The 16043-nt window shown below is 38.5% G+C and overlaps 2 protein-coding genes across 2 annotated transcripts; both read left to right on the top strand.

The window, feature by feature from the left end:
* On the top strand, window positions 1-940 carry LOC144227772 (olfactory receptor 56A1-like). The gene is given in 3 exon segments (XM_077759512.1): window positions 1-151; window positions 154-524; window positions 527-940. Coding segments are annotated over 3 exon segments (936 nt in total).
* Window positions 941-15098: 14158 nt separating this feature from the next.
* LOC144227771 (olfactory receptor 56A1) lies at window positions 15099-16043 on the top strand. The gene has a single exon (XM_077759511.1). The coding sequence runs from the start codon at window positions 15099-15101 to the stop codon at window positions 16041-16043; it is 945 nt and encodes a 314-aa protein (XP_077615637.1).

The following is a 16043-nucleotide window of genomic DNA, read 5'->3' as shown; positions in this document are numbered from 1 at the left end:
ATGACATCACCCAGCAACTACTCCATTGCTCCAGTCTCTGAATTCCTCCTCATCTGCTTCCCTAACTACCAGAGTTGGCAGCACTGGCTGTCCCTGCCCCTCGGCCTCCTCTTCCTTCTGGTCATGGGGGCCAACACCATGCTGTTGATCACCTCTGGCTGGAAACCTCTCTTCATGAGCCCATGTACTACCTGCTCAGCCTGCTCTCCCTGCTGGACATCGTGCTCTGCCTGACTGTCATCCCCAAGGTCCTGGCCATCTTCTGGTTTGACCTCAGGTCCATCAGCTTCTCTGCCTGCTTCCTCCAGATGTTCATCATGAACAGTTTCCTTCCCATGGAGTCCTGCACATTCATGGCCATGGCTTATGACTGCTACGTGGCCATCTGCCACCTACTGCATTATCTGTCCATTATCACTAACCAATTTACGCCCAAAGCTACTGCTTTCATTGTGGTTCAGAATCCTTTGCTGCTTTCACCCCATTCTCCTTCCCGACTCCATCACTGTGAGAAAAATGTCACTGAGAGAACTGCATCTGTGCCAACTTGTCTGTGTCCAGGCTCTCCTGTGACAATTTCACCCTTAACAGAATCTACCAATTTGTGGCTGGTTGGACTTTACTAGGCTCAGATTTCATCCTCATCTTCTTCTCCTACACCTTCATCTTAAGAGCTGTGCTCAGATTCAAGGCTGAGGGAGCTGCTGTCAAAGCCCTGAGCACGTGTGGCTCTCATTTCATCCTCATCCTGTTCTTCAGCACCATTCTGCTGGTTGTGGTGTTGACAAACATGGCTAGAAAGAAGGTCCCCATGGACATCCTCATCCTGCTCAATGTCCTTCATCACCTCATACCCCCTGCCTTGAATCCTATTGTATACGGATTTAGAACTAAGGAGTTAAAGTGGGGGTGTCAGAAGTTATTGCAAAGGAGCCTTTAAATACATCAAGGGCACCTGTATAGAAACATCTATTACTCTTTCTTTTGTTTCTGTTACAGGATTTGTTATTCAAGACAATAGAATAATACTTGGATAGTGAATATTTTCTACCCACCCTCCCTCTAGTATCAGGAATTACTGTGGATCTCTTAGTACCTGACTGAAGTTTATTTGCCTATTCAGGTAACTAACCTTAGGTGTCTAACTGTTTATGTGTGTGTGTGTGTGTGTGTGTGTGTGTGTGTGTGTGTATTTAAATTTTTTTAATGTTTTATTTTTTGAGAGATAGTACAAGCAGGGGAGGAGCAGTGAGAAAGAGAGAGAGACACAGAATCTGAAGCAGGCTTCAGGCTCTGAGCTGTCAGCACAGAGCCCAACACAGGGTTTGAACTCATGAACCACAGAATTGTGACCTGAACCAAAGTTGGATGCTTAACTGACTGAGCCACCCAGGAGCCCTTAGACATTTATATTTTTAAGTCATCTCATCTTCATAATAGTTCTACAGGTCAGGGATTACCGCTTTATATTATACATTAGAAAATAAAAATTTATGGAGAGATATTGACAAAGTTCATACCTGGTGAGTGGTGAAGCATCAATTCAAGCACAGGTTATTTGATTCCAGAGACTTTTCATAACACTCACAGTACAGCTGAAGCTTTAGCTCTGCTGTTCAGGCCATGATCTTTGTGTCATTTTTCTGAGCCTGCTACTATAGGCATCTTCTTTCTAGACCCTCCTCAATCAGAATCAGGAAGAACTAAGCAGAGGCATGTAACTCAGAGAGGTCACCATGTTTTTCTGATCCTGACTATTCAAGATTCTGTTATAAAAGCATAATATTTGTAATAGTACCAGCTTATGTCCAGCAGTATCCTCACACACCTTCAAATCTTTGTGGAGAGGCCAGGACTCTGAGGACCCAAGCGGAGGTAGAAGTGGGAATGAGAAGACTGGAATGTGGGAGTAGAGGGGACAGCCTGTTTACTCGTTGTTCCATGTCCCATGTCTTTTGGAGGTGCACCCAAGAGCCTTAAGTGAGGGGAATATAAGTATGGCATATCATTAAATTTCTGGAAGTCAGAATCTGGTGAAAATGTATGAGGAAGTGGACATAGTATGTAGTAGTTGATAGGGAGTGATGTCATTACTTATATGGCTGGTAGGAAGTTTAGGGCTCAGGCTTATCCAATAAAATAACTCAAATGTCAGACATAATTTTTATTTGCAAAATTCCATAGGGTAAAAGCAAGAGCTACTCTGTTAAGAGATCCTTAAACACTGACTCTGGTGAGTAGATTCCAAAATTCTTAAAGGCATTTGGAATGTAGAGAGTACTAATTTCTTGTTTTCAACAAATATTATCTTCTTTGTTTTTGCAATATCGTTTGACTGGTAAGTTGCAAATATTGGATATAAAGGAATATAGTGTATGGCAGGTAGAGAGTTGGAGATACGCTTAATTATTTTAAGTATAAAGGGTATAAAAAAGTAGTTTAAATATTTTAAGGGAATTTCTTTAAAGAATGAGCAGAACTTGAATATTAGTTAGATGTGTGAGGAGGAGGGAAAGATGACTGTATATGCAGCCTAATAATTGTGTGTGTTTTGTTAGCTCCAGTTTTTGTTTATTCAAGGAATATAGGCACAAGGTTCTCTTCCTATGAGTAAAGACAGCAATTGCGTTCCTTAGAGCCAAACATAATTAATGTGGTAGCCTGGTCATGCAGCTGTCCTTGCTTAACTCTGTGGAAAATAAAATTCCTAGTTACATGCTCTTTCCTGAGATGATCATGTTAATTCTGAGTATACATCCTATTTTCTCCACACATGAGGAAGAACATTTTGATAGACTCTTCCCTTAAAAACAAATCGAAGAGCCATTCTTAATCTTCAAAGTCCTGAATTAGTCACATATTATGTGATTTCTCACATATCATGTGTATACTACTGTCCTTCTTCCAGCCCTAAAATCTGTTTTCTCCGAATTCCTTAGGTAAAATTTGAAGTCTCCAAGTCACTATGACCTCAGGTTCCCCCAGAGGTGCATTCTCCTCCTAAGATACTAAGGCTTTAGTGTAAAACATATATCTTCTGATTTGTGGAGAGAGTAGGGGGCTTATGTAGTCACACATCCAACCCTGAGCCCAGGGAGGGGTCAGAAGTTAGATGGTGCTTTCATCTGCTTGGCCAGCATGATTTTACATACTCGAGAGGAACTTTAGCTTGTAGAGATGAGCAACAAGGAGTAGATATATCCTTGCAACAAAGCAATAAAAAAACATTGGACAAAATATATGAAATAATGGTTCTGAAGACACTGGACCTGAAACAATGGAGGACAATGATCCCTGAAAGATAGGAAAAAAAATAAGCTAAGTCTTGTTTATTGGACAAAGATTGTTACAGCTTATTGGAGAGAGATTCCAAGCCATGTTGGAAGCAGGATGAACTTAGGTGTAGTCTGGTAGTCTTTCTGTATTAAGGAGAAGGACATGGGAATCAGAAAAGGCCAAAGTAGCTAGAGTTCACAGGGTAGAGTATTAGTGCAGAGAGAAATGCATGGAAAGAGAATTCCAAAGATCTACAGGGGGCTCCCTAATATGCATGTGTGGAAACTATCCAAAAATGTTTAAGGAAACAAAAAACAAAACCAAAACTCACATAATTACATAGGGATCTCTGGATAGCTTTTCAGAGTTGTCTAAATTGAAACTTGTGTGCCAGATCCTTTTCTTCTCTCATCAACTCATCTTTGGATAGGGATTTCCCCAGGGAGGGAGCAAAACCTTGGAGAAGACAACTCCCATTTGCCAAAGGCAATGCGCCTAGAAGAAAACAGCTGAATGTCCTGCCTTCATCATTGTTACTGTTTAGTGTGAAAGAGAACATCCTGACCAACACCATATGTCAAGGAATAAAGAAGAGTTTTAAGGATCAGAATAAAAATGGTTCAACTATCATTGTTTTTATGTGATGTAGTCAGTAAACTTAATAGTTTTGGAAGTAGTTGTATGTTCAATAAGATGTTCACTATAATAAACTGTAGAAAACAATAGTTTTCTTTATATCAACAAAAATAATCTAAAAACAATGGACATTAGCCCACCATTTACAGTAATAGAAAACTTATTAACATGTAGAAATTGGCATCATTAAATACACAAGAAGATTATTTTAAAATTATGCTTTAAGTATTTAAGTGAAGACCTTATGAAATGTTGAGATAAACCATGTACATGGAAAGGACACATGAACATTTTAAAGACATCTGTTTTCAGGGGTGTCTCTGCAGCTCAGTCAGTTAAGTGTCTGACTATTGGTTTTGGCTCAGGTCATGATCTTATGGTTCATGGGTTCGAGCCCCGCCTTAGGATCCTCACTGACAGTGCAGAGCCTGCTGGGATTTTCTCTTTCTCTCTCTCTTTCTCCCTTTCCCCCCCCTTTCTCTCTCTCTGCCCTGCTTGCTCATGCTCTGTCTGTCTCCCTCAAAATAAATAAACAAACTTAAAAACAAAAGATGCTTGTTTTCAAATTAACTTATAGAGTCAATACAATTTCAGGAAACATCCCAGCAAAGATTTTCAGAGGACGTTTGGTACAGCTATTCTAAAATGTAAAATATATATATAAGTTAAAATTTCACCAAATGGAAGAGAGTTTTTAAAAAGATTTGTCACACCTTACCAGACAATAAACCATACTACAAACTCATCGTATATCAAATGATTGTGCCTAGTGCCAAGGCATGGGATATAACAGAGTTTATAACATGCTTATGTATGCAAGTTAAATTGATATGGGATAATATAATTTACATGTATATGATCTTAATATACACATAGAAAAACCCAGATGAAATATACACAACAGATTGTTTATACCACTTATTTCTAATGGGTGACATTATGCTGGGTATTAAATGATAGACAATATTACATGATTTGAATGTTACAATGTCAGTGTGTTATCTCATAATCAGAAGAAAAATTTAAAACTGCCATTGGTGGGCTATATTGTTCAGAGTGAGAATTCAAAGGATGAGTATCAGACTGGGGAGAAAAACTATCAGTTTATGTCAGTAGAAAAGAAATGTAAGAAGTCAATGAATTCAGGGACACATTTAAAGGTCAGCAGTTAGGAACTTGTGGAGAACCAGTAAAACATAAGGATGGGAGGCCTGGGAACTACAAGACAGCTCTTTCCCTTTTTTTTTTTTTTGCTTGATTGTAGCATCCCTTTTGAATTTCAGTTTTGGCCACCACATCTGTTCCGGTGTTATCTTTGCATGCCCCCATTGTGTTCCAGGTGCACACTTCCCAGCTCAAGTGAATAGAGCCATGTTACTGGATTCTCAGCAGAAACAGCTCACACCCTGCTTGCCAGCTGAGTGGTTAGTTCTTTGTTCCCACTGTGTCTATTTCAGATGGACCCAGTCCTTCTGTGCAATATAAAGCCACAGGAAACTGCAGACTGCTACAATTATCCCAACCCAAACAAACTTATAAAGGGCACCAAGGGAATAAGTTTCTGACCATTTTCTAATGTAAGGTAGTTTCCAGGTGAATTACGTTTATAGGTGGATCAGATGAGACAACAGGGAAATTAAGTATTTATTACCTAACTAAATTGTTTGTCTAAAATCAGTGGGAGATCCTGTGGGCTAAAAATTCACATCTTAGATTATTTCTCTCTTGAACATAATCTTTGCTTGAAGTCTAGGCCTTTCCTAAACTGTTTTCAGATGTATCCTTAATTTAAGTAACTATACTGTATGTATCTCCTCCTATAATTATTAATTACCTTATATATGCTTTTTTCAGCGGATTTTCATTGCTGGGAAATGAAATGTTTAAGTACTTAGTTCAGCCTGTACTCAAGACCTTACCTTTTTCATTCAAACTTCCAATTTTCACATCTCATTTTTGTGGTTGATCCACCTCTAAAATATAGATTTCAAACATCTACCTTCTGACTATCACCTTCTACCTTCAGGCTCAAATTTTATCCTTAAGATAGTTACAATTGTTGGACATCAAGAGTCACAAGTTACAAGTCTTCATGCTACCATTCATCCCTTTCTTTTCCAGACTTTAATTTTTGTCTAGCATAGATTCTATAGCTCATCATTTAATTATGCTTTTGGAAATAATATAACCTCCTTTGTTCTCTCTTTCCATTGTAGTTGTTTAAAAAAAAAACCAAACTCTGTTTAAATGTAAATATCTGTTTCCTCTGTGAAAGATTAAAATTTGCTAGGAAAAAAAATCCCTTAAATAAACTTACAGATTTCACATTAAATTTATTATTACCTTCAGATGTAATCTCAACACCAAGAATCTTTCTGTGTGATATCAGTACAGTAAATTAGCCCATATCTACTAAGTTGTCCAAGACAGAATCCTAAGATTCATATTTTATCTCCACATTAAATATTTCATTTCTAATTCATCATAAGTGTGTTGACTGTTCTTCCAAAATGTGTTTATTCAAAGTCATTTCCTCTGCTACCAATATGGTCCATGCCACCACCATGTCTTGCTTAGACCAGATAATAGTCTTCTGCCTGCTTTTTCTGCTTCTACCCTGTTTTCCTTCTTATTCATAACTCTCTTTGCTAAGACTTTTTTGATTTGCCTTACCTAAACTAATGCTCCTCTGGTATTGTTCTATGATGGTACATGATATTTTATTTTGTATATTTTATTTTGTATAATTACCAAAACTTCTGTCATTTCTTTTTTTCATACTTTTATCTGTATAGTCAAAAGAATAGATTTTTAAAAATAATTAATTAAAAAAATAATGTATGAATGTGGCTCAAAATTTTAAACTTTAAAAATAATATTCAGTAAAAGAAATTTATTCTTTATTTCAGTTAGTATACTTCTGACTGCATGTAATAGAAGCTCCAATTAACAGTGACCACCAAATTAGAATTTTTTTCCCTTTCATGTAGAAGAGTTTCAGAGGTAGACATCCAAAACTGAAATCAGAGCTTCATCAGTTTCTCTATTACTTCTTTAACATACTTAGAATCTGACTTTCATCCTCAATGTTGCTGATGGTGTAAGCTAGAAATTCAGATGTCAATCCTGTGCCTGTTGCATGAGAAAGGAGTGAAGGCTAATGACCTTTGTTTCTCAACTGAGTTAGTTAACATTAAAGAGTCGTCTTGGAAACCCTACCAAAGGACATCTAATAACATCCAGAATTTGAGAGGTAGAGTATTTTAGCAGTATAGATGGGTACTCAAATAAAATTATGGTTTTTGATCCTAAGGAAGAATGGGGGTATTGGGTAAACAACCAGCAATTTCTAAGATACCATTCTATTCCTGTCTTCCAAGCACACAATTTTCTTTTCCAGAAGCAACTGTTCTTACAAGTTTCTTATGTATCCTTCCAGAGGTAATTTGATTATATATATAAGAATATATATAATAAAGTATGTATATATTATACAATTATATATATGTATTCTTTGCATAGCATTAGAATTATTTTGTGTAGCATTCTCTGCACTGTTTTTGCTTCTTCCCTACTAAACAAAATATCTTGGGAATTATTTGGATAAGTACACTTAGAGTTGCCTGTTTTCTTTTAAGAACCACATAATTAGGATGGACTCTTGGTGAGGACTGGAACTGTGTTTGCCTTATTCACCATTGTATACAGTGCCTAATACAGTTTGTGGGGTACATGTGGTGGTTAGTATTTGTTTAATGGGTGGGTCACACAAATAGCAAATGCCAGATGTAAGATTCACATCTTGAATGGTTTTATTACCATGATCTTATCTACAACCTTGATGTGTTAGGTTGACAGATTTCCTTGTATTGAACTCTTTTGGTGTTCTTCAAAAGATAAATATATTTTTCAGTTAAAAAAATGTTAACAGTTTGCTAAACTCAACTTGCTAGGATTTTGTTTAGGATATCAATACCTATGGTCACATTCATCTGTATAGTGGAGGCAGTAGGTAGGAGTTATTTAGAACACAGACATTGGAATCAGACTGATGTGGCTATGTATATAGGCTAACTGCAGTGAGTTTGAGTAAGGCTTCATCTTTCTATTTGTCCCCTACACAGTGGGGATAATAGTTCCTACTTCAGAGAGTTGCACATTCATATCTAAGGGGGATGATTAAATGAGAAAAAATATAAAAGAATGTAAATAGTTTATGGGGTGCCTGGGTGGCTTAGAGAGTTGAGTGCCGAACTTTGGCACAGGTCATGATCTCACAGCTTGTGAGCTTGAGCCCTGCATTGGGCTCTGTGCTCACAGCTCAGAGCCTGGAGTCTGCTTCAGATTCTGTCTCTGTCTCTCTCTGCCCCTCCCTCCCTCTCTCTCTCCCAAATATAAATAAACATTAAAAAATTAAAAAAGGAACTTAAATAGTTTGGGTCACTCAGAAATGTCATTCAGAACTTCAGGATTATTATTATAATAAAAGGGTTGTTCTATATCTCTTTTCCTACAGTTTCTGACCATGTTTGCATGTGATGTTTGTGCACCAGATCATTGGCTTCTGGGAAAGTTCTTAACTTTCTCAACTGGGAAAGTGTCCTAACTCCCTACCTGCAGGAACACCATAAGACAGGTCCCAAAGGACTCAGCTCTTCATCCCCTAAGTCTGTGCTTCCCAAGCCATCATTTCCCACCTGGGTCCAAAAAAGGGAGGGTAGGAGTGGAATAGGGACTCATAAAACTCTTTGGATTTATTCAGCAAAGTTCCAGCATGGTTACCAATATAGCTCATCATAAAGGACTCATCCTTTTACAACTTCTGTAAGTTCCAGGGCCAAGAGGGGGCAGCACAGACTGAATTGGATCTAGATAGGAAGAGGACAAGGCAGGCAGGGATCTTTCTAACAGGCAACCTCTAATTAGCAGTAAGAAAAGGCAATGAGGAAGTGGGAGATGTGGTGGCTCTGGATGCTTGGGCATCCAGAAATCTGAAACAACTCTGTAAGGAGCATCCTCGTTTTTCTGTCTTCCCTCTGCCTTTCTAAAAGAGGATCCCATTTCCTTGCTTGGTTAGGAGACTTAATGCACATAGAGAATTGGACTTTATCTTGCCTTGCCCTGGGATTGAGGGTGTAGGGATGCTGATTTTAGTATGTCACTAGATGCCTGGCACAGAGATTCAGAAAACAATGTTGATGGAAAAGCTTCCCAACCTCCTCTGCTTTGTCTTAGTCAAGTAGTTTCTATCAGTTTTAGACAGATAGAAATCTCTTACTTATATTAAGCCAGACTTCATTTTTGTATGATTTCTCTCTGATAGTCCTAGTTTTGCCCTTTTCCCCAAGATAGCCAGTCATATGTTTTGAAGTTATCATTAATGTTCTTGTTTCTTGTAGGTCACACGTCTATAATTTATAATGATGACCCCTCCCTTTATCATCTTATAACTCACATGACTTAATACATAGTTTATTGAATTGGATAGGACACTCCAGGTGAAGTAACCAAAACAGGGATAAGAAAGATTCTTCACTTTGCTCTTGAGACTGTATGTTTATGAAATAAATTAATTTATATACAACACTTAAGAGAATGCCTTGTACATACTAGACAGTTGATATATATTAATGAATATTGTCAATCCTGTTTTTGAGTCCTAAATCAGTTTTTACTCTATATACCATATCCCTGACTTTTGTTCATGTATGCACTTCCACCTTTCAAAATATCTTGGAATTTGTTCCCTTCTCCTCTCCTATTCCAGATTTCTCACTCCCTCTACCTGTCCCATTCTCCAATGTTAAGCAGTGAAGAAATGGAGTTTGATAGACTTTGAGCTTAAGTGATAACACTGGGTGGCTGGAGGCAAGTTTTGGGCAATTGACATTTGGCCTTTACCTAAGTAAGTGACCAACGTGATGAACAGAAGCAGATACATAGAATTGATCAGTGAGTGTCCTTTGAGAAGAAGCATAAATAAGTATGAATATTATGTCAAACAATGCTAGAAGAGGACAGAGTGCTAACAAGGGAATTCAACAGGGATGAGAAAATTGGATATAGAGAGGATAAGCGTCAAGGAGGAGAGGAAAGACTGGTAGAGGAAGGCACATTTTGTATGGATAAGTTAGTAATGATCAGACTGGAGGAAATTCAAGAAAATTCTCAACCAACATGTTAGGAGAAGTAGGGTAGTTTTGTGTTTGTATTAATTAGGGCAAAGGTAAAAGATTCCTTAAGTCAGAGACCTAGCCCAGGGTTTTTCCATTAACCAAGGAGCAGGCTCCTGAGGCGTCAAGAAGCCCCTGAATTCCAACATGCATTTTGTGCCGTGCCTTGCCCACTCAGTGACCCCCATTTGCAGTATTGATCAGGACTTCTCCCTCCCATTCCTCACTGTCCTCTTTAGCACACTGAAATCCTCCTAACTCTCCCCTTTCACTTTCCTTCCTTGGAATTTTCCATTAATGTAGAACGCCAAGGCTCAATAACTCAGAAGTCTTTTCAATAGATTTTTATTAAGAGTCTGTGGGGTTTTAGAGGATGTAGGTGTGTATAAATACAAAAGTGTACCNGGGGGGGGGGGGGTGGAGGGAGAGAAAGAGGTACAAAATCTATGTGATAAGTGTTACAGAGAAAATTATAAAAATGGTAATAAAATTTGGCTTCTCGGTGAACTAGCTACTTCAATGATCTTACTTTCCTTCTGAATTTTAACATTTCTCTAAACAATAAGCATGATGCAGTATGTTTCATTCCTGTCTTGCTTATCTCTTCATTTACAAACTTGAAATGAGGCTCTTTAGCTGTGTGGCCAACCTTCCCTATTTACACTTCCTCACTTACTAACTGCATTGCCCTTCTTTCTGGGTTCTGTTGCCACCAGTCCAATGGTTGCCACCAGTCCAGTAACTACTCTTATCCAGGTCACCATAAAATTTAATGGAAATTTAATATTTTCATGTCATTGAACTTCTGATTAACTGACCAGTGGCCATATAGTCCTTGAAATTTTCTCTCCAATTTTTCCAAAAATCAGTGTATTTTTCTGATTTTCTTCATACTTTTCCAGACCCTCCTTTTATGTCTCCTTTTTTTCCTTTTTTCACCCTTTCAATCACTGTTTTCCAAGGTTTCAATCTCAGCCTTATGCTATTCTGACTACTTCAGCTATGTGATAATGCTTTTTGAATTTATATTTTAGACTAAGATCCTTCTAAGTTGTTCAAACTGCTCATTTCCAACAGTCTAAGATAAATCTCTATATAGAATTGTAAACACCTCAGTCTTAATATATATTCATACACACTAAACTTACTAATTCTCCTGTATTTCACAGCTTGGTGATTCTATTTATTCAAGCCAGAAAATTCTAGGCTTCTCACCTACTGTTTCTTTCATAAGTGTCTATATTACCACAGGAATATCCTGCTTCTTCCCATCTTCAGTGCTCAGTCTTTGTTCAGACAGCACTTCTCATCAGGGGTATCGTGGCTTCCATTCTTTTTGCTGCGACTCTCTCCTTGCTCAAATCATCCATATAGGATTTTGCCCAAAGTGATCTTCCTATGGTCCATATCCAGTCACCTGTCTCCACTAATGAAAATATTTCTTTGTCTTCTCTTTATATATAAGATTAATTCTAAAGTCCTTAGCATAGAAAAGTCCTTCATAATCTTTCTTTTTTTTTTCCCCAACATCATTTTCTGCTCTTTCTTTCAACTTCCCACCTTCTTGGCTCCAGTCAAATTAAATATTTCATAGAGTTTCCCCCTGACGTTCTTCAACTTATTTCCATGCTTTTACACAACGCATTTCATATACCTGAAATATACTGACCATAGTTTTTGTGCACATCTAAGTTTTCCACATCCATCAAAGCTCAGCTAAAGTGTTAATAACTTTGAGAAGGCTTCCAAACTTTTCTTCTCAGGCTGATTTAGGAAATTTTATTTTGTGTCCCTCTATCACTCTGCTCATAAAACAATTTATTCTACAAATATTATTGAGCACCAGCTCATGCCAAGTACTGTGCCAACTGGTGAGCATGGTCCCTACTCTCATGGCATGATATGTCTAAATGGACTTGGAGGAAGGAGTATTTAACCAAATTATTACACACATATAAACTGTGTTCAGGGGCGGTACAAAGTGCTATGAGAACATAAAATAGGAGACCTTGATTTGTCTGGAGAGGGTTAGAGAAAACCTCCCAGAAAAGGGAATATTTGAACTGAGATATAAAGAGTGAAAAAAAGTAAGGGGATGTATGTGTGGAATCATGGGATGCACAGTCTTCCAAGAGAAGTGGGAGAAGAAAGTGCATGTTATATTTGAAGATCTGAAAAAAGGACAGTGTGGCTGGGGCTCTAGAAGCAAGAGAGAGAGAGGTATCAGATTAGACTGGAAAATAGGAAAAGGGGCAAATGATATATTTATTCATTCATTCACTTATTTATTAAATAATTTATTCAAGTAACTACAAGTAACTATAAAGGAATATATCTATACACTACATATAGTGATGAAAACACCAACAGACATGGTTTCTTCTTTCATGAACTTGGGATCTAATAAAGTTAAAGTTAAGGATTTTGTTTTTATGCCCATTAACAATGAAAAACCAGTAACATATTTTAAGCTGATGAGTGGCAAGATCATATTTATATTTTAAACTATTTCTCTGATTTCAATGTAGAGAATGGCTTTATAATTAAACCTAGAATGCATTAAGAGGCAAATTTCACTCAAGAGACAATGACATTGTGATTTTGGCTGGTGACAGTGGTGATGGAGAAGTGGATACAAGAGCTAATTGAAAAGGAAATTTGACAAAAGGTTTTGGTGGTGGGTTTGTAATGGGCAGTACAGGTGAAGGATATGTTCAAGATGGTTTCTAGACTTTGACTTGTGGGATAGTCCATATACATATATTATTCACTGAGATAAGAGATGCTAGACAACCAGGCTTGGAAGAAAAATGTAAGTTAATTTTAGGGTTGATGAATTTTAAATATTTGTGAAACATGCAAGTTGATATGTCAAGTAGGCATTTAGAAGGTTTAGGCAAGAGATATCATTTAGTAATCATCAACATGGAGATGGTAATTGAACATATGGGTAAAAGAAATGGAAGATGAAGTAGACGAGATTAGCACAGAGGAGAGAAGAAAATCAAAGAGAATTTAGGACCGAACCTTGAAAATGATGTCAAGGTGGTGAGTTAAAAAAAAAAAAACAACATGTAAGAGAAAATGAGGTCACCAAGAGGTGTAAAATAAGCCAGGAGATTGTGATGCAAACAAAACCAAATAGAGTATGTCAGGAAGAGGATCTGATCCATTGCTTTAGCAAGATTCAGAATGGACAGGTGATTTTTTTAAGTTTATTTATTTATTGAGAGAGAGAAAGAGAGACCTGGGGAGGAGAAAGGAGGGGAAGGGAGGATACCAAGCAGGCTCCCCACTATCAGCGCAGAACCTGACAGGGGGCTCCCTCTCAAGTGCTGTGAGATCATGACCTGAGCTGAAATGAAGAGTTGGGTGCTTAATCAACTGAGCGACCCAGTTGCCCCAACAGGTGACCTTTCTGAGATGCATTTTGTGGAACTAATGAAGAAGAAGGCCATGCTGATGTGAATCGTAGAATGGATGTGAGGTGAGAACTGGAGACAGTGAGTATGACAGTGCTTGGGAGAAGTTTGGGTGTGAAGGGAGGGAGATGGAAAAATAGCAGGAAGGAAATAAAGAGGCTTCTTATTTTTATTTTTAAAAATGAAAGATACTGGAGGGACGCCTCGGTGGCTTAGTCGGTTAAGCGTCCGACTTTCGCTTAGGTCATGATCTCGCGGTTCATGGGTTTGAGCCCCGCGTCGAGCTCTGTGCTGACTGCCAACTCAGAGCCTGGAGCCTATTTCGGAGTTTGTATCTCCCTCTCTCTCTGACCCTCCCCTGCTCACGCTATCTCTCCCTCTCTCTCTCTCTCTCTCCTAGAAATAAATAAAAATATTAAAAAAAATAAAAATGAAAGATACTGGAGAATGGTTGAAAGACAAGGCAGATCCACTGAAGAAGGAAATGTGACCCCAAATTAGGGAACCAGAATGAACAATTGATGGTGTAACCGCAAGTCTAGAAGGGCAACAATTCAGTGTAGGAAGTGGAATGGTTGACACTTTGAGGATGGGCAGATTTTCTATCAGTGGGGGAAACAAGGAAAGGATGGGAGAGTGTTCAAGTAGGTTGTTAAGTTTCATTTTGGGAAGCTGAAGAAAAATCTCACTGCAGAATTTTTTTCTCTGCAAGCTAGTGGTTGATGTCATCTTTTAAGAGAAAAAGTAGAGTTCAAGGTTTGAAAAGAATGAAGAAGTTTTGAAAAAGGCTTTGGAAGAAGACGAAGTTGATCAGGCAAGCTTTGTAGGATGGACAAGAAGTATTGAGGACGTGTTTAAAGTTGGCAACTATATAGTAAAAGTAGTCATTTCTGTTATTTTAGACTTATTCTAAGAGTACTTAGGATGATCAGGTACAGGTCCTAAAAAGTGAATGGTTGTATTCAAATAGAATTGCGGTTTTAGCAAAGGTCTGGCTTAATCAATTTTATATTCTATTTTCTTCTAGTATACCATGAGTTTGGGGAGAGGATACAACAAAATTATCCATCCAAAATCACATTGGATACAGAAGTAGGTGAGCAGGTAGCTTTTCCATCCCACATAAATGCCAATAATTATCTCAGAAACACCTGTTGAAGAACCTTCTCCATCATAGGTTTGATGCCTCCTTCATCATATACTAGATAACTGTAAAAATTAGGTGTGTTTTTGGCCTATCTTTTTTATACTATTAACATTTTTATTTTTCTTATACTGGTACCATACTGACATAATTTGTTGCACATTTTTAATGTTGTGAGGTTATTCCCTATCATTATTCACCTCTCAAACTTAGTTTATCCACTGATTCCTTTTCCATCATACACCGTAGCATTATATATATTATTATATAGGATAGTAGTCTATCTCTATGATATTGATTGGGATTTGCTTATTTGGAAAGAATCTTCTATATATCAGTAGCTGCCTTAAGAGTGAGAGGCACACTTTTGAAGTGGACTAAAAAAAATTACTTCTTGTATCTGTCCATACAAACAGCCCAGAAAAACCTCAGCTCAAGGTTCATTCCATGGCATCACCCAGCAACTACTCCATTGCTCCAGTCTCTGAATTCCTCCTCATCTGCTTCCCTAACTACCAGAGTTGGCAGCACTGGCTGTCCCTGCCCCTCAGCCTCCTCTTCTTTCTGGCCATGGGGGCCAACGCCACGCTGTTGATCACCATCTGGCTGGAAACCTCTCTTCACGAGCCCATGTACTACCTGCTCAGCCTGCTCTCCCTGCTGGACATCGTGCTCTGCCTGACTGTCATCCCCAAGGTCCTGGCCATCTTCTGGTTTGACCTCAGGTCCATCAGCTTCTCTGCCTGCTTCCTCCAGATGTTCATCATGAACAGTTTCCTTCCCATGGAGTCCTGCACATTCATGGTCATGGCCTATGACCGATATGTGGCCATCTGCCACCCACTACGATACCCTTCCATAATCACTGACCAATTTGTGGCCAAGGCTAGTGTCTTCATCATCACACGAAATGCCCTACTCACTGCACCTATTCCTATTCTCTCTTCCCAACTTCATTACTGTGGGAAAAATGTCATTGAGAACTGCATCTGTGCCAACTTGTCTGTGTCCAGGCTCTCCTGTGACAATTTCACCCTTAACAGAATCTACCAATTTGTGGCTGGGTGGACTTTACTAGGCTCAGATTTCATCCTCATCTTCTTCTCCTACACCTTCATCTTAAGAGCTGTGCTCAGATTCAAGGCTGAGGGAGCTGCTGTCAAAGCCCTGAGCACGTGTGGCTCTCATTTCATCCTCATCCTGTTCTTCAGCACCATTCTGCTGGTTGTGGTGTTGACAAACATGGCTAGAAAGAAGGTCCCCATGGACATCCTCATCCTGCTCAATGTCCTTCATCACCTCATACCCCCTGCCTTGAACCCTATTGTATATGGGGTTCGGACCAAAGAGATAAAACAAGGCATTAAGAAATTGTTGGGGGCAGGGATGTGA

This window comes from Crocuta crocuta, unplaced genomic scaffold (genome assembly GCF_008692635.1).
Source record: "Crocuta crocuta isolate KB4526 unplaced genomic scaffold, BGI_CrCroc_1.0 scaffold43, whole genome shotgun sequence".
Classification (NCBI taxonomy): domain Eukaryota; kingdom Metazoa; phylum Chordata; class Mammalia; order Carnivora; family Hyaenidae; genus Crocuta; species Crocuta crocuta.
The sequence above is the reverse complement of the archived record's forward strand: the minus strand, read 5'-3'. Positions and strand labels throughout refer to the sequence as shown.

Excerpts from the sequence above, each read along its gene's own strand:
- LOC144227771 (XM_077759511.1), top strand. The coding sequence starts at position 15,099 with ATGGCATCACCCAGCAACTACTCCATTGCTCCAGTCTCTGAATTCCTC.